A 15,954-nucleotide genomic window follows, 5' to 3' on the forward strand; every position below is an offset into this window, starting at 1 on the left:
AAGGTGGTCACTTGTGGTGTTGGCACAAGCAGCTTTCTTGGAATTTTGGGCATGGAAGCCTGGCTAAGGAGGAGGGGAAGTGAATGGCAGATGATGAACTGGGGCAGCCAGGGTAAATTCATTAAGACTTTATTACAGAGCGGTGGGAAGATGGGATTGGATGCAGATGATGTGCCAAGAGCTGCAGCAATCGTTTATAGAAGCAATGGGAATGTGAAGGAATGCAGAAGCATGGAGCAGTCAGAAAAGACTGCAGGAAAAAAAAATGTTTAAGCTAATCTTTGAAGGAGGGCTTGCCAATTGTCTAAGGAGGGAGGACTTTTCTGAAACGAGAGGTGGCAAGTGCAAAGGCAGCAGGCAAAAGAAAGTACAAGCATCGCTAGGGAATTCTAAGTAGCTCTGTTTTGGACTGTCTCCTCCTTTATAAGCCCTTCATTCCAGCCAGACTGGACTGTCCACTCTCTTTTATGGCATTTTTCACAAAGCCTCATTGTTACTCAAGGAAAGGTTCTTGAGGCCAGGGACTATCTTTCTATTAAGACCCATCTTGGTATTATCCTCAGTACCCAATGTAGAGCCTTGGACTTAGCAGGCTTTCTGTTAATCCAGTGGTTCTCAAAGTGTGCTCTTACGAACAGCAGCGATATCTGGGAACTTGTAAGAAATGCTGATTCTCTGGCCCCACCCCAGAGCTACTGACTGAGAAACTCTGGAGTTGGGGTCAGCAATGTGTGCTTTAACAAGCCCTAAGATGATGCTGATGCAGCTAATGTTTGAGAACCACTGGCTTAGCTGAGGGTCTCTCTCTTTTTTCCCCTGGAATAGAAATTTGTAACTGCAATGTAGTAGAAGCATTTCTCATCACCTATATAAGAAATCTTTTATTAGCAAAATAAATTTAAGCAATAGAGAAGTGGTTTGGGGGAATTGCAGTGTCCCTGGCTTCAGCAGCATTCAAGAACTAAACATTGAGGCTGGGCATGGTGGCTCATTCCTATAATCCCAGCACTTTGGGAGGCTGAGGTGAGAGTATTGCTTGAGGCCAAGAGTTTGAGACCAGTCTGGGCAACATAATGAAACCCTGTCTCTTTATAAATAAAAATTTTTAATAAATCTAAAATAATTAAACACTGAATGACTGAGGTTTGAACTTAATGGTGGCCAAATTTCCTACTCTCCCTCTATTTTTTTTTTCACTTTCTCCCATGCTTTACTTACTCTGCTTCCCTTTCCACCTTTCATTTTCACATTTAAAACTGTCTTAGGTTATAGTTTTCTGAGAGTGAGTACTTTGGAGAAAAAATGCTATAAAACTCTTAATGATAAGCCACATCTAAATAAAAATTTGCAATAAAAATCAAAGATTTTCCAACAAGTTCAAGTGCATTCTTCCAGAAAATTTAGAACGACTGGGGAAACATTCCCTTTTGCTTACATTCTTGCAGCCCTTCTGTTTATTCAGTGATTCTCAAAGGGTGGTTTTAGGACTAGCAGCAATGTCTGGGAACTTGTAAGAAATGCTGATTCTCTGGCCCCACCCCAGAGCTACTGAGAGAGGCCTTCAGAGACAGGATTTCAATCAATGTGGAGAGACACATTTCCTTGGAGCGGAATTCACTTCAAACCATCCCAGGAATACTTACTGCTTCGTAAATTTCAGCATTTACTGCAGGTGTTAGCTCCCCATGGTGTAGAAAGCTGCTCTGAATTTCTGCCAATAATTTTTTAGCTTTTCTGTTACCTCAGCCTTAGGTGATGGTCAGACAAGCGCTAAGCAAGGCAAAGGTCTCACAAATGTGCAGCAAAGATGACCCAAATCAGCAGTTGTCCTTAATAGGCAGCCTCCCCTTTGCTTAATGTCTGAGCACTTTCTCATCAATCCTAACAATTTATTCCCTTGTGAGAGATATATAGTACACATACATATATATGTATATGTGTGTATGTATGTGTACATAATATGTGTATATATGCCATATATATGTATATCTGGAGATAGATAGATAGATAGATAGATAGATAGATAGTTAGATAGAAGGCTGAGTGAGAAGAATTTCAATAGCACAAAAGGCTGTGCTATTGAAAGGTTTTTGGGTTTTTTTAATCCACTGTAGTGAATGCATCACAGGTATAAGTATCAATCTTGATACAAATTTCATAATATCTGTGTATAATACCTACTTGCTTTTAATATATACAAAAACAAGACAGTAGAACGAAGTATATGACCACAACATACACGTACACATTTTCCTTTGTAAATACAACATTGTGGTAGACATTTCCTCATGTAAGAAGAGCAAAACACATCAGAGTTGCATACTATAACATATAAAGACCATTTCAGTCCCTCCCCAAATTAGGTAAGTATTTGGGGAAAGGGAAGGAGATACCAGAATTTAGAAAACAGATCTTCCAACTCTTAAATAAACAGCACTATGAAGATCTTTCTTTCCCATAAATATCTTCATACTTTTGGTGACTCTGTTTTAGGGAAGCATTGAATTCCAGGTGAATTTGAGTTTCAGAAAGTGTAGTCAGAGTCCAAAGAGATATTGAAAGGTAAAATTCTTTACCCTTCAGAATTTGCCATATCTTTGCCATATCCAACTAGGTTAAGTACCTTGATCAATTCATGGTTAAAGAAGTAAGAGTCCTAAAAATGACGAGAAAATTAGTTATTTCTTTCTGCTCCAAATATTTCATGGTTTATCTCTGAGATGTTCTCCTGAAAACTGAGGCTAATGTTTAGTATCTAACATTGTTTTCAGTTTCTTAACTATTTGGGAGCAAGTTAACTTTAAAAGAAAGATATCCTCTTTTTAACTCTCATAATGTTGACATCCAGATTACAGTAAATTATTTTTCACTATGGAAAGGACAATTTAGTCCTGTTTTTCTCCATGTTAACAGAATATGAGCTTTAAGAGAGGATTTTAATCTCTGGAGACTGGGAGGGTGGACTGTGTTTGATTCATTTGATATGCCCAGCGGGGGCGCCTGTTTTCTTCTCTGGCTTGGACTTGCTACTCTAGCTCTATCTAAATATATAACATAGTGCAACATTCCAAGGAACACTGTCAACCTTTGTGGGTGATACTAATTTACAAATAAGTGTGACACATTAGAGCCTTTGGGAAGGGGAGGAGAAGCCCAGGCACTCAGATGACACTTTATGTAAGAGGACTGGAAAGCCAGGATCTATTTTTGCTCTCAACAGTTTCCTGAGCATTGTAAACCAAAAAGTATCTGAGACAAGTCTCAGTCAATTTAGAAATTTAATTTGCCAAGAAATAGTACATGCCTACGGCACAGCCTCAAGAGATCCTCAGAATATATGCCCAAAGATGGTCAGCCTACAACTTGGTTTTATAGGTTTTGGAAGACATAAGACATTAATCGATACACGTAAGATGGATCTCAGTTTGGTCTGGAAAAGCAGGACAACTGGAAGCAGGGCTTCTAAGTCATAGGCAGATTCAAAGATTTTCTGATTGGCAGTTGCTTGAGTTATTATCTGAAGACCTGGAATCAAAAGAAAGAAATGTCTGGGTTATTATGATAGGGGGTTGTAGAGACCAAGGTTTTATCATGTAGATGAAGCCTCCAGGTAGCAGGTTTCAGTGAAAATAGATTATAAATGTTTCTTATCAGAATGAAAGAGTCTGTTCTATCAGTCTTAAGGTCTCTGTGTTGATGTTAACTCTAGTTAGCTTTGTCTGAATTCCAAACAGGAGGATGATATAATGAAGAATGTTCAACTGCCTCTTCCCAAAATGGCCTGAACTAGTTTTTCAAGTTAACTTTGGAATGCAGTTGGCTGAGAGGAGGGGTCCATTCAGGTGGTTGTGGGGCTTACAATTTTATTTTGGTTTACAGCATCTAGGCTCAGTAATCAAGAAAAACAAGCCCTCTTCTATGAATCAGTTCGGTTCAGGTGGGGCACATTTTTCACTTTAGCTATCTCTTCATCTAACTTCTGCTTCTGTGCCCTTTGCCAAGCTTCCATCCCCTTTAAGGTTAGGACGGGGAAAGGAGGGAACTCCTTAGCCCCACTCTGGAAGGAAAGTGCAACTAGTCTTGGCAGAGCTTAGGTACATATCAGTCACCAACGCCAATCAACCATTTTGTTGTTCTTAGCTCCAGTCTGACCATGTCCTAGCACTGCCCCAGTTGGAAAATTCTAGATTATCCCCTCGTAGTCCTTTGCCTCTGGGACCCACATTGGCCAGTTCTGCTTCAACAGGGTATTTCTACCCACCTTCTCTTTTGGTTTGCACTTTTTTAAAACACGCAACTCTTTAAACCAGATTAGGTTTACTGGTTTATTTCTTCCTCTACTTGTCATCATCCTAAAAATTTCAAACCAAAATTTATTAATTCAACAGCTGGCAGTCTTCTCTGAATGCCCTTGTATACAGAAATCTACAGAAAGTGCTGAGAAAAGACTCAATAGGAAATAGTTGAAACATGAAAAGGCATGAAGTTGATGAATGAAGGCGTGATAATGATCCAATGGAAAGGAAAATAGTTAATAATAACTATTTTAACTAAATGCTTCCTCTACGCTAGACAGTAAGCTACTCATCATAGCTAAATCTCTTTCATAGATTATTTCATGTAATCCTCACCTGGGCTAAGTTTTATTAAACTCTATTTTACAGACAGCTTAGCAAGCTTCAGTTACATGTTCAAAGTCACAGAACTGGCAAATAGCCGAGGCAGGTTTAGAAAACAAGTCAATCTTACTCATAAGCATGGGTTCTTTCAAATAAGGTGTACACATTTCCCAACTGAAAGATTGCCTCTAAGTAGTTTCAATTCAATTTTAAGCAGTGGTTCTCAGCCTTGAATTATTTTGCCTCCTCCACACCAAGGAACATTTGGTCATAGCTAGGGATATTTTTGGTTGTCACAAATTGTCACACAGTGCTACTGGCATCTGATGAATTGAGGGATGCTGCTAACCACCCCACAGTGCTCAGGACAGTACCCCACAACCAAGAATTACCTGGTCCAAAATGCCAACAGTGCTGAAGTTGAGAAATCCTGATTAGGAGGATGATGGATTTTTAAAGCCACTTCCTAAAAAGCAGGTTGTTGTGTCTACACCTCATTCATGTGCACATTATGTCCCATCACAGATGACAGCAGCCTTCTGAATCTAACTCCCTACCCCCTGGTGAGAAGACGGAAGAGAAGGTTCTTTGGGCTGTGTTGTCTCGTCTCAAGCTAGGTGGCTCCTCCTGGAAACCCACTGAGAACATCTGAAAAAAATCACAAAACCTGAGGACCTCCAGACAGCGGAACCACACAGTTATTGGTTTTTGACTATGTTTTCTATGCTTCCTTATTACTTTTATCTGCCTCCCCTTGCCCTTTTAAATGATTTTACACTTGAAAGCAGCTGCCGTCGAGAAAAAAAAGAACAGATTCAAAAAAAAAAAGAACAGATTCAAAAAGCAAGCTGTTTTTAAAAGGAAATTTTAAAGCTGACATTGTGCATGTCTGCTCCAAACCATGCCATGACAGATGCAAGAATTATGATTTTTAAATTATTTAAAGATTTTTTTAAATGTATTATACAGAGAAAAAATATTTCACATATAATAGTATATCTATAACTCTTGCTGATCTCATGTTAAAATTTATCGTATATGAAAGAAGTCTTTAAACTTAGAAATCTATTTAAAGCTGAAAAACTGTGTTCAAAAATCCAATCTATCAATATCATTAGAAATAATATTATAAGCAAACATATACCACCTCACCTATTGCTTTCTCGGCACTCATTTACATTTAGTCTTCCATTCTGTCGGCATTTAAGAGCTTCAACATAAAAGTATCTTAATTTATAATGCAACAAAAACCACATACGAAAAGTACTAAAATTTTGTAAATACACAATAATCCTAATACCTTCGTACAAATGCATATGGGCAACTAATTTCTTTTTGATCCAATGATGTCTTTTTTAGCTTCTTGGAGAATGAAGTAATTCAGTTAGGAAATGGTGTAGTAACATATACAATTACCCTCAAATGTAAAATCAAATATTATTACATTTTGTTCTAATTGAAATCTGAAGCATGGTGTCTGCACATCAGCATAGTGTTAAATCTTATAGGGCATGCTGGAATTAGCTCAGATCATAAAAATATTTAACATTTTACATTGTTAATAAAGTTTTTTAGTTAAGCTAAGCTTGTCTCATTTTAGATGACTATGCAGATAAGACTTTTCCAATGTGTAGTTGGTGTCTTGTCTTACGCTTAGACTCTTGAAAGCAGGACACATTAAGCAATACTATATTTTAGAAAGGAGGAAGCCACATGCTTTGTTTTTCTGCTCACAGCTTTGTTGTGATCTTCCTTCACTAAACTTGTAACATGGTACAAATTTTGTTATACCGTCCCCTGTTCTTCCTTTGGCCCATTTCCCAGACAGAATTTCCCATGGGCTGAGAGATCAAGTCTTTGCATTTCTTTTCTTGTTTTCCATAGTCTGAAAAACCTTCAAGTCAGACAGGAGGCACCAGTGTCTACTACAATAGAAGGATGAGCTAGATGCCGATAAGTGGTTTATTAAAGACACATCTTTAATCCCAACCCTGTTCTTTCCCAATACTTATGTGCACAGGCGTTTATATGTATACCAATATTTTTACCTAAAAACTAAATATATTAAGGCCTTTTGCTTTAGTGAAGGTGAAGAGAGGTACAGATGAACTACTGTAGTAATTACTGTATTAGGTTGAATTATATGAAATTTCCTATATTTGACTGTTTTGACCTACAAAATGGCAATTTCATATAGTTCACCCTAATATCCAATGTGGAAATTATACTTGGAATTGTCTTCTAGCTCTTTTGATTGAAAAATGAAAGAATTAAAGGGTTGGAAGAGAACGTTATACAGGTCTCTATTTAGAATATACCAGCTGGTTTTTGGCCTTATTCTTTGAATCTAGAGTCATGTTCCAATGAACCAGTAATTAATGCATGGTTATAGGTATACCTGGCTTCAAAAAAGAAGTAGCCACGGAAAGCTATACGAGAAAATCACAATTTTCTGAATCAAATATTTGTAAAACAATTCGGCTATTTAAAGACTCTTAGGGTGAATACTCCCTGGGAAAACAAGCAACCCAGACTTACCTGGTCTGCAAACCTTGATTTAAGCTTAATATCCCTTCCTGAATGTAATTCATTTTCACCCCCTAAGGTCATTTCACTTAAGATCCACTGTTTTTGAAATGTTGAAGTAGCCCAGTTTGGCAGCTCTCAGCACCTGCCTATCCCCTCTCCTATACTTCAACTATATTGAACTCTAGCTTCAGTCTAGTTCCTAGTAATCCATGCAAAGTTATTAACTGATAAGCCCAATCTTGTTGTTCAGCACGTTCTTCTAAATGCCTGACCTGAATAACTTCTGCTTGGTTAACTTGTGTTCATTCTCGCCTTAGTCTCAGTGCGAAAGTAACACTTACCTTCTGTGCAATTGTCCTTTGTACAACTGAAGACTGTTAATAAATTCAGGTCTCACCTCCATGTCTAAAAAGACTGTAGTAGCTATTCATGGAGATGGGAATTTGTCTAATTACCTAGCCAGACTTTGCATATTTAAGGTAATATATTCAACTACCGTATATTTTATTCATAGTGCCTGTTTTCCAGCCTTTGATCAGTTTTGTAGTTCCCGCAGATAAACTCCAAGATCTAAAGACCCTCTTTCAGTAACATATCCTAAAATTAAGTTTAGTGCTCAAAATCCTGGTAACCTACACTGGCCCATGGTTACAGTAGTTAATTCACTGTCTCCCATTAGATAGGCCAATGCATCCCTTATGAGCTGCCCCGCTCTCCTCTCACCTACCAAAGGATTTTCTCAGGTGTGGTTCCAAGCGATAAAGTTCTACTGTCTTGGCTTCCTGCTGGTAATTTGCTTTCGGATTAGCAATAACACTGAGCCAATCTTTAGGGTTAAGAAGAGAACATTGAACGCATTTTGTCGCACATACTCACATGCTTGAAACAGAAAAGGATGTAAACTTTTGTGGCATACATTCACCCATTTTCCCACCATATCTTTAATATCCTGTGTTGATTTTTTTTTTTTTTCAGATTACAAAGACAATACATGTTCTTTGTGGGAAATCTGAAAAATACTACCAAATAGAAAATAAAAATCACCTGAATTCCACCACGACCACATTGTTTAAAACCACATTTCTGGGTTTTAAATCAGTCAGTGGCTGGGCCCAAAGGCACTTTTGGGTAAGATAAGAAATGCCCACAAAACCAAGGTGTCACTTAAAGAAACAAAACAAAACAAAAACAACAACAACAAAAAAAAAATCTGTCCACTAATGTTTTGCACGCATCTAGGAGCAGATTCACTGCAAACCTCTGGTTATGCCATTATTCAGGGGTACAAAGAGTGTTTTAGAAGTAGCATAGTCCTGATGCCTCCTCTAATGAATTAAAGCTCTTGGGGGAAATTCTAAAATTGCCAGACCATTTTGTTTCTCTGCGCTTCTACGAAACCAGTTGGGATACTGAGTGTTTGGCAATACTGCCACCTACTGAAAGCTATGCTTCAGAGTGAGGGGAAATAAAGACACAGAGAATGTAAAAGCATCTGCTTTGTTTTAAACAGCAAACAAATGGACCAAATTAACAATGATCCCATCTGGAATTTAAAACTATGAAAGTGTCAACATTGAAAGGATTACGGATATCATCCAGCCAAACTTCCCACCTTACCCACACATACCCAAGAAATGTCTATCATTTCTTTGTCTTAGGAATGTCACCAAATACAAAATGCTCAACTTTCAGGTAACCATAGGTAGGATGAGAAAAAGCTGTGATACTACTGGCCTCAGGATAAATTATTAGAATTAAATATATAGACCATAATAGACCTAAGAATATAAAAGAATTGAGTATATGATAAAAATGACATTTCAGATCGATCAGAAAAGTTTACATTATTAATTTATATTGGGATAACTGGTTAGCCATTTCTTGAGAGAAATATTAGATCTATACCTCATAATTCTTATCAAAATAAATTCCAGATGAAATAAAGATTGACATATTCAAGCACATAAATAAACATACAGCAAGACTAGCAGGCAACATGAGTGGATATTTATATAATTTGAGTGTGAAAGAAGCCTTTCTTTGAGTGACACCAAAGGAAAAAAACAGAAAGAAAGGATGAATGGAATTTGACTTATTAAAACTGCTAAAATCCTATATAGTGAAAAATAAACTAAATTGAGAAAACAATATATGCAACAAAAAGTATAGATCTCAAATACATATTAAGAGCTTAAACATCACTACTTTGGGGACATTTCCATGATCTACAACTCCCTTCTCAACCAAATGTTTCCATTTCATTCTTTCCTTATTGAATGTTTTCATTATTGCTTGTTTAATTGCCTGTTTACCCCTATTAAATTGGAAGTATAAGAAGGCAGCAACCATGTCTATTTTGCTTATTGTTGCATCCATAACACATAACACAGTGCCAGACACAAAGCAAATGCTGAAAACATACTTACTGAATGAGTGAATAATGAATGAATGAATGAATGTTATTTTCTCATTCAAGGAGAATCAAACTTTCCACCAGAAAATTAGACCAAGGACACAAACTGGCAATGCATAATAAACTAAAATAACCTACTAATAATAAATATGAAAGTGTTAAAGTGTTTTAATACACTAGTAATAAAAAATGCAAGTTAATATTATATACTCCTTTTTATATGTCAGAAAGGCAAAGGGTATAAAGAATTAAAGTTCCCAGGGACAAAAAGGAAGTATAGAAATAAACATTATCTTATAGAGTCAACAGGAATGTAAATTGATTCCACCTTTCTGAAAAAATATTTTGGTAATGTATTTTTCCTGCATGCCTAGTAATTCCACTTTAGGGAAATTCTCCTTTAAATGGGTCAGAAAATAAAATGAGCTAAGATGCATTTATTCATCATTCAAAAAGTATATGCAAGAAAGGATGTTTATAGCAGCATTATTTGGATAAGTAGAAAAATGTAAATAAGCCTACTTTATAGGGTTGGTTAAATATGGTACATCCTTTCAATGGAATACTGCGTACCAATTAAGAATAAGCACCATATGTGTATTTATTGAAATGTACAAGATATATTGTTAGATGAAAAAGGAAGTTATAGAGGGATATTTATAGTACGATCCCTTTTTAAAAATATATGCATGCATGTGTGCATTAAAGAGTCTGAAAGGATACTTGCCAAAGTGTAACAGCATTTATCTCTGGGAGGTGAGATTTGGAGCAATTATATTTATTTTCTTCTTGCATATCTGTAACTTCTAATTTTTCCACAATGAGCATGTAGTATCTGTATAATTTTTCAGGGAATAAACAATGATGTTCACAATATATATTAAATGAAAAACACATGTTATAAAACAGTATGTATAGTATGACACAATATTTGTAAAAAAGAAAATTATATATAAATATATCTATGTATGTATATATATGCACAAGAAAGCTAGGAGGACATAAACTAAAATGTTAATAGTAGTTATGGGTAGTGGGATTATGGGTGATTATTTTTTCTTTTTGCTTTTCTGTGTTTTCTAATTTTTCTACAATGAACATGTATTACTTGTGTAATAAAAACTAATAATAAAAGTTTTAAAAAATGAATACGTGAAAGGGACATTTTTGACTCACTAATTGTCTTCATCCTCTTCCCCACCCTATTTCCATCCCCTCCTTGGCTTATTATTTGTCAAAATATGGGCAGTGGGGATATGGAGAGGAAACAACGGGGCACCAGAGCTTTTGAGAATGGAAGAGACAGAGAGGCACAAAGAGGGATGAGAAGGAAAGAGAGGAAGGGAGCAAGGGTCTGGAAAAGAAGGTAAGAGAGAAAGAAAGAAACTGCTAAGTGAAGTCAGTGGAGGAAGGAGTAAAACAGGTTTAGAAACTTTTTCACTAACAAGAGCAATGTCTTTAAATTTAGCTCAGGGTTTCTGATAGCTACAGCAAGAAAAAGAAATACACTAAGTTATTTTGTTTTCTAATAAAAGGAGACACACACACAAACACATGCACCCCTACATTCCTGGAGAGATATCTAGAAATGAAATTCTGACAGGAATGTACCCCAAGAAGGTTTTCAAGGGGCAAACTATTGTGGTCCAGCTGGGTGCCAAGGACTGTACAGTACAGCTTGGAGTTCATAGACTTTTGTTTGAATCTCAGACGTGCTGCAACCAAGTACATGCCTGTGGCTAGCAGTTCCAGCATCCATTCTCTCCTTTTTTTCTTTAGTAATAGAGAACCCAAAGACACCACTAGTCACCTAAAGTAAAGACTCCCATTTCCCAGGCTCCTCTGGATGTGAGTGTGGCTGTATAACTGATTTTGGCCAAAAGTATATGAGTGGAAGTGTGCAATTTCCAAGTAACATTCATTAAATAAAAGGTGTGCATTTTCTTGATCTTCTTTTCTTCCCTCTGCGATAAGAACATGAGCATGGGAACTGAAGCAACCATGCTGAATCCAGAAATGGACACCAACTGAGGATGGCAGAAGTTCCCTATGTCAACCTAAAATAATCAAGATCTAACGTAAAGAGAGTTTCTTCAAGCTCAGGTGGGAAGATGGACCACCCAGAAACACCATCTCCAAAGGAATAGAGTCGGTGTTCGAAAGTAAGGAAGTTAAGATTTCATTTCTATAGGCAGAGACAGAGGAGATTTTAGCAGAATTACATTATTCATACAAGGTTGGCACATATAGCAATTTGCTTATAGGCAGTGTTTCTTTCTGGGAAGGGTACACTTAACACATTCTTACAGATGGTGTAATAACCATGGGTTTTCTGTCGTCTGATCTAGGCAAACCAGGACAACAAAGGAAAAATTAATCTATTATAAGAGTCATGAATTAAGAAGGCAGAAGGTTTTGTTCCTGATGTTTAATTCTCTCTAGCCATTGAACTGAACTAGAAAAATAAGAAAGTGAGTTAATCTATAATCTAAGAACAGAGATTGTAATGACATTTGACTCAGATCACAGTCATGTCTCTCTCAAGGCTTAAAGTGTTTGGTGTTTAATTCTCTCTAGCCAATGAACTAAACAAGAAAAATAAGAAAGCTAGTTAATCTATAATCTAAGAGCAGAAATTGTAACCGTATTTGACTCAGATCACAGTCATATCTCTCTCAAAGCTAAAAGTGTTTAGGGGATTCCAATAGCTCTTAAATTTTATTTATTTTCATATCTAGCAGCCCTGGGCCACCTACCTCCATCCTATTACCCGCTAAAATAAATAAATAAAATAATGTCTATCTTGTTTAAGGCATTACGAGGTGAATCTTTGTACAGAAGAGCCTGTTCACTAAATTAATTTCCATATGCCTCAGTTCCCTCATAGTAAAATGTGGATAATAATACCAACATCATAAGATGTTCAACCAAATAACTGTTTAATTACTTGCTTAGAACTAAAGCTCTTTTACAGAGAAAAATCAAACAAACAAAACATTGCATGATACCATATTGGAGAACGTTGGGGAAGGGAAAATCTTTTAAACAGTGTTTTAAATCAAATGTTAATTGATTTCCATATGGAAAAAAATGTAAACTTGACTGCTGCCTCATGACTTACACAAAAATTAATTCCAAATTGATTACTGATATAAAGTTAAAAGGTAAACAGTACAGAATATAATATAGGAGAATATCTTCACACCCGTAGAATTGTGAAATAGTTCCTAACGGGACACAAACCACTTTGGAAAACTGTTTAACATTATCTATTATCTAGAACATTTGTGTGCCCTCTGATCTAATAATTTCATTCCTAGATAGAAACCCAACAAAAATATATGTGTGTGTATTCAGACAGGTAAAAGAATATTCATAGCAACATTATTTGCAGCAGCCAAAAACTGTAACCAATTCAAAGATCCATCAGTAGAAGCATGGAATGAGCAAATTGTGGTATATTCATGCAATTGAATGCTATAGAGCAGTAAAAACAAATAAATGGACTACATTACAGCTACTTACAACCATATGCAAGAATATAACCATAACAGTGATGAGTGGACAAAAGCTAAGTGCGAAAGAATGCATATGCTACAGCAGCCAACATTTACAGCAGCTGAGAGATGATGTTATGGCCCCGTGACACAAATCTGGGCAAGCACCACAGCATTTATGACAGTTCGCCCCTTGCATTGCTCAGATTCACTTGTTCTCACATTAAATTTGCTCCATTCAGATACAGTTTCTTCTGAATTGTGTTGTCACAATTCCTGGAGCCATAAATAAAAAGAGGGATAGTGGGACAAACCACAGCCCCCACTTACGCATTTGGTCCCAAGACTGTATAGCTGATTCTCATCATCTCCCTACTCTACCAACCATTCCAGAACCCTTCATTCTAGGCTGACCCTCCTGGGTTGCCCAGTAGAATGGCTAGACCCTCATCAAGGGGTATGAGGTTCTGAGGGTTGCCATGCCCTTATTGGACTGCGTTTGCAGTTCTTTTCGACTTACAGTTAAACCTTGATATGAGAATACCAAGAGATGATCCATCAGATCACCTGAGTGCCAAATATTTACCTGCATCATGATTACTTTGCAGTAGCTCTCTCACGCCATGATGATCAGGGCCAGCTACCCCTGTCTGTATGATAACTCTTTTATTTGCCTTCAAGTTAACTGGCATAAGGAATCTAAAGTGACTTGGTAACAGCTGTAGCTTAAAGTTTAGTGGGACTCATTTTCTCCCCTCTAGGACCCAGTATCTCTAGACCCACAGACTCTAAAGTTGTAGAAATGGGAAGCATACAGGGGATTACTGAGGCCACTCCTACTTTCAGCCCTTGATTTTTGGGCCCATATATTCTATCTGTTGGAGACACAACCATATAGCGACCCTTGGTTTAAGAAGAATAGTGCATCCTGGAGCATAACACCCAATGTTGCAAGGTATCCTCTCCTTTAAGAGCATGTCATCACTCCATCAGGGTGGAGTATGTCATAGGAACAGTGAATCCAGTAGTCATGTTTTCACCGATAACCTTTCCTCTAAAATGGGACCCTTGGTCTGAGGCAGTGCTATGCAGGATCTTATTTCAGTAGATCACACGTCAGTGAGTCCACAGAGAATGGTGCTGGATGAAACTCTGCAGACAGTAAAGGCAAACCTACATTCAGAAAACAGGATAATCCTAGTCAGGTAGATGCAGTCAATTTGCCATCAAGTGACAGGTAGTTCTTATCGAGAAATGACATTGTATCATGGACACAGTGTCAATCTCTGTTACCAACAGGTTGGACATTCAGCAGGCTGAATGTCTGCCAGCCTTGGTGAGAAAGGCTTGTATTCGTTTCCTGTTTTTGCTGTAACAAATTACCACACAATTTGTCGCTAAAAACAATGCAAATGTATCAACTGACCATTCCAGAGATCAGAAATCAGTTTCACTGGTCTAAAATCCAGGGACAGCCAACCTGTATTCCTTCCAGGGGCTCTAGAGAGTGATCTATTTCCTTGCTTTATAGCTTTTAGAGGACTCCTGCATTTCTTGGTTTATGGCCCCTTTCTCCATCTTTAGGCCAGCAGTGTAGCATCTTCAATTCTCCTCCCTCTCTGCTTATAACTCCTGCTTCCATCATCACTACTCCTTCCTTGACTCGGACCCCTCTGCTTCCCTCTTGTAAGGGCTCTTGTCATCACATCAGGCTTACTCAGATAATCCAGGATAATTTTCCCATCTCAAGATCCTTAATATAATCAAATCTACAAAACTCCTTTTGCCATGTAAAATAACCTATTTGCAGGGATTGGGATGTGAACATCTTTGGAGGAGTTATTATTCTGTCTACCACAAACCAATGCTGTTGGACCCAGTCACAGCCTCATCCCTCCAAGAGGCTGTTTTTTGAATGGTTCAGAATTTTCTGCTGCAGATTGCATGGCCTCGCTTCAAAACCCTAAGGGTCTCTGCTGTGACTCTCTTATAGGAGTTTGCCAGAGTCTCCATTAGCATCCTCAAATACCCAGATACCTCTAGTACCATGACCTCTGCCAGATATAACCCAAGTGACAGGGCTGCTAATCCAGTGCCCTAAACCTGCTGCAGAACCGCTCCTTGCTCTGGGATCCAGTTAAAACTAACATTCTTAACAACATCTGATACACAGGTCAGAGCTCTATCCCTAAGGGAGATGATAAAAATTAGCTATATCATCTTGGGACCAGCTGCATCCCAAGTGGAAATATGCTGCCTCAAACCCTGAAGGGGGGACCAAGCTTCATAGTTCTTTATTAATGATAGGAAATGCAAGGCACAATAACTTCTTTTCATTTTGGAGCGGATGTCCCAGCATCCCCAAGACCATGGGACCCCTAAAAACATCACCGATATAGTAGGTCCCTTAATCTTTGCAAGGTTTATTTCCCATCCCCTGGAGTTCATGTGTTTTACCACGGCATTCACAGTACTTCGTGGTCACCGAGTCCACTTAATATGATGCCATCAACTTAGTGGATAGAGGTGATGTTCTCTAGCAAGAACCCTCAAATTAATAGGCTCAGACTGTGCTGTCATGAAGCATGGTGAGGTTTTCTACAGATAGAAAAGCCTGGTTCCAAAAGGTCATCTGAGGACATGGAGTTATGCTATGTCCAGGTACTCAACCACTCAGTGATTAAAAAGTATATTATGAAAACATAGTGTGCTGTGGACATGTGAGGTCTACTGGAGACGGAGAAGCTGGGTTCCAAAAAGTCATCTAAGGACATGGAGTTGGGCTATACCCCAGGTACACATCTGCTGAGTAATAATATTATACAATGAGAACATGGAGTGCTTTTTTCATTGTTAGATAAAAGTCCATAACATTGTGGCATAATTTGTAACAGTA

At 37.7% G+C, this 15,954-nt stretch overlaps 1 protein-coding gene across 3 annotated transcripts in view; it reads left to right on the forward strand.

Annotated features, from left to right (window-relative positions):
- The window catches only part of RGS7BP (regulator of G protein signaling 7 binding protein), a 113,224-nt gene extending 102,518 nt beyond the window's left edge, over positions 1-10,706 (forward strand). For 2 of the 3 annotated variants that reach the window (XM_078003810.1, XM_078003811.1), the window contains one exon: positions 5,145-10,706. In XM_078003810.1, the coding sequence (XP_077859936.1) occupies positions 5,145-5,236 (92 nt within the window). In that variant the 3' untranslated portion in view covers positions 5,237-10,706. The remainder of the gene's footprint in view (positions 1-5,144) is intronic. The other variant, NM_001266063.1, reaches the window with a different exon arrangement.
- The last annotated feature ends 5,248 nt before the right edge of the window (positions 10,707-15,954 follow it).

Source organism: Macaca mulatta, chromosome 6 (assembly GCF_049350105.2).
Source record: "Macaca mulatta isolate MMU2019108-1 chromosome 6, T2T-MMU8v2.0, whole genome shotgun sequence".
In the NCBI taxonomy this organism is placed as follows: Eukaryota; Metazoa; Chordata; class Mammalia; order Primates; family Cercopithecidae; genus Macaca; species Macaca mulatta.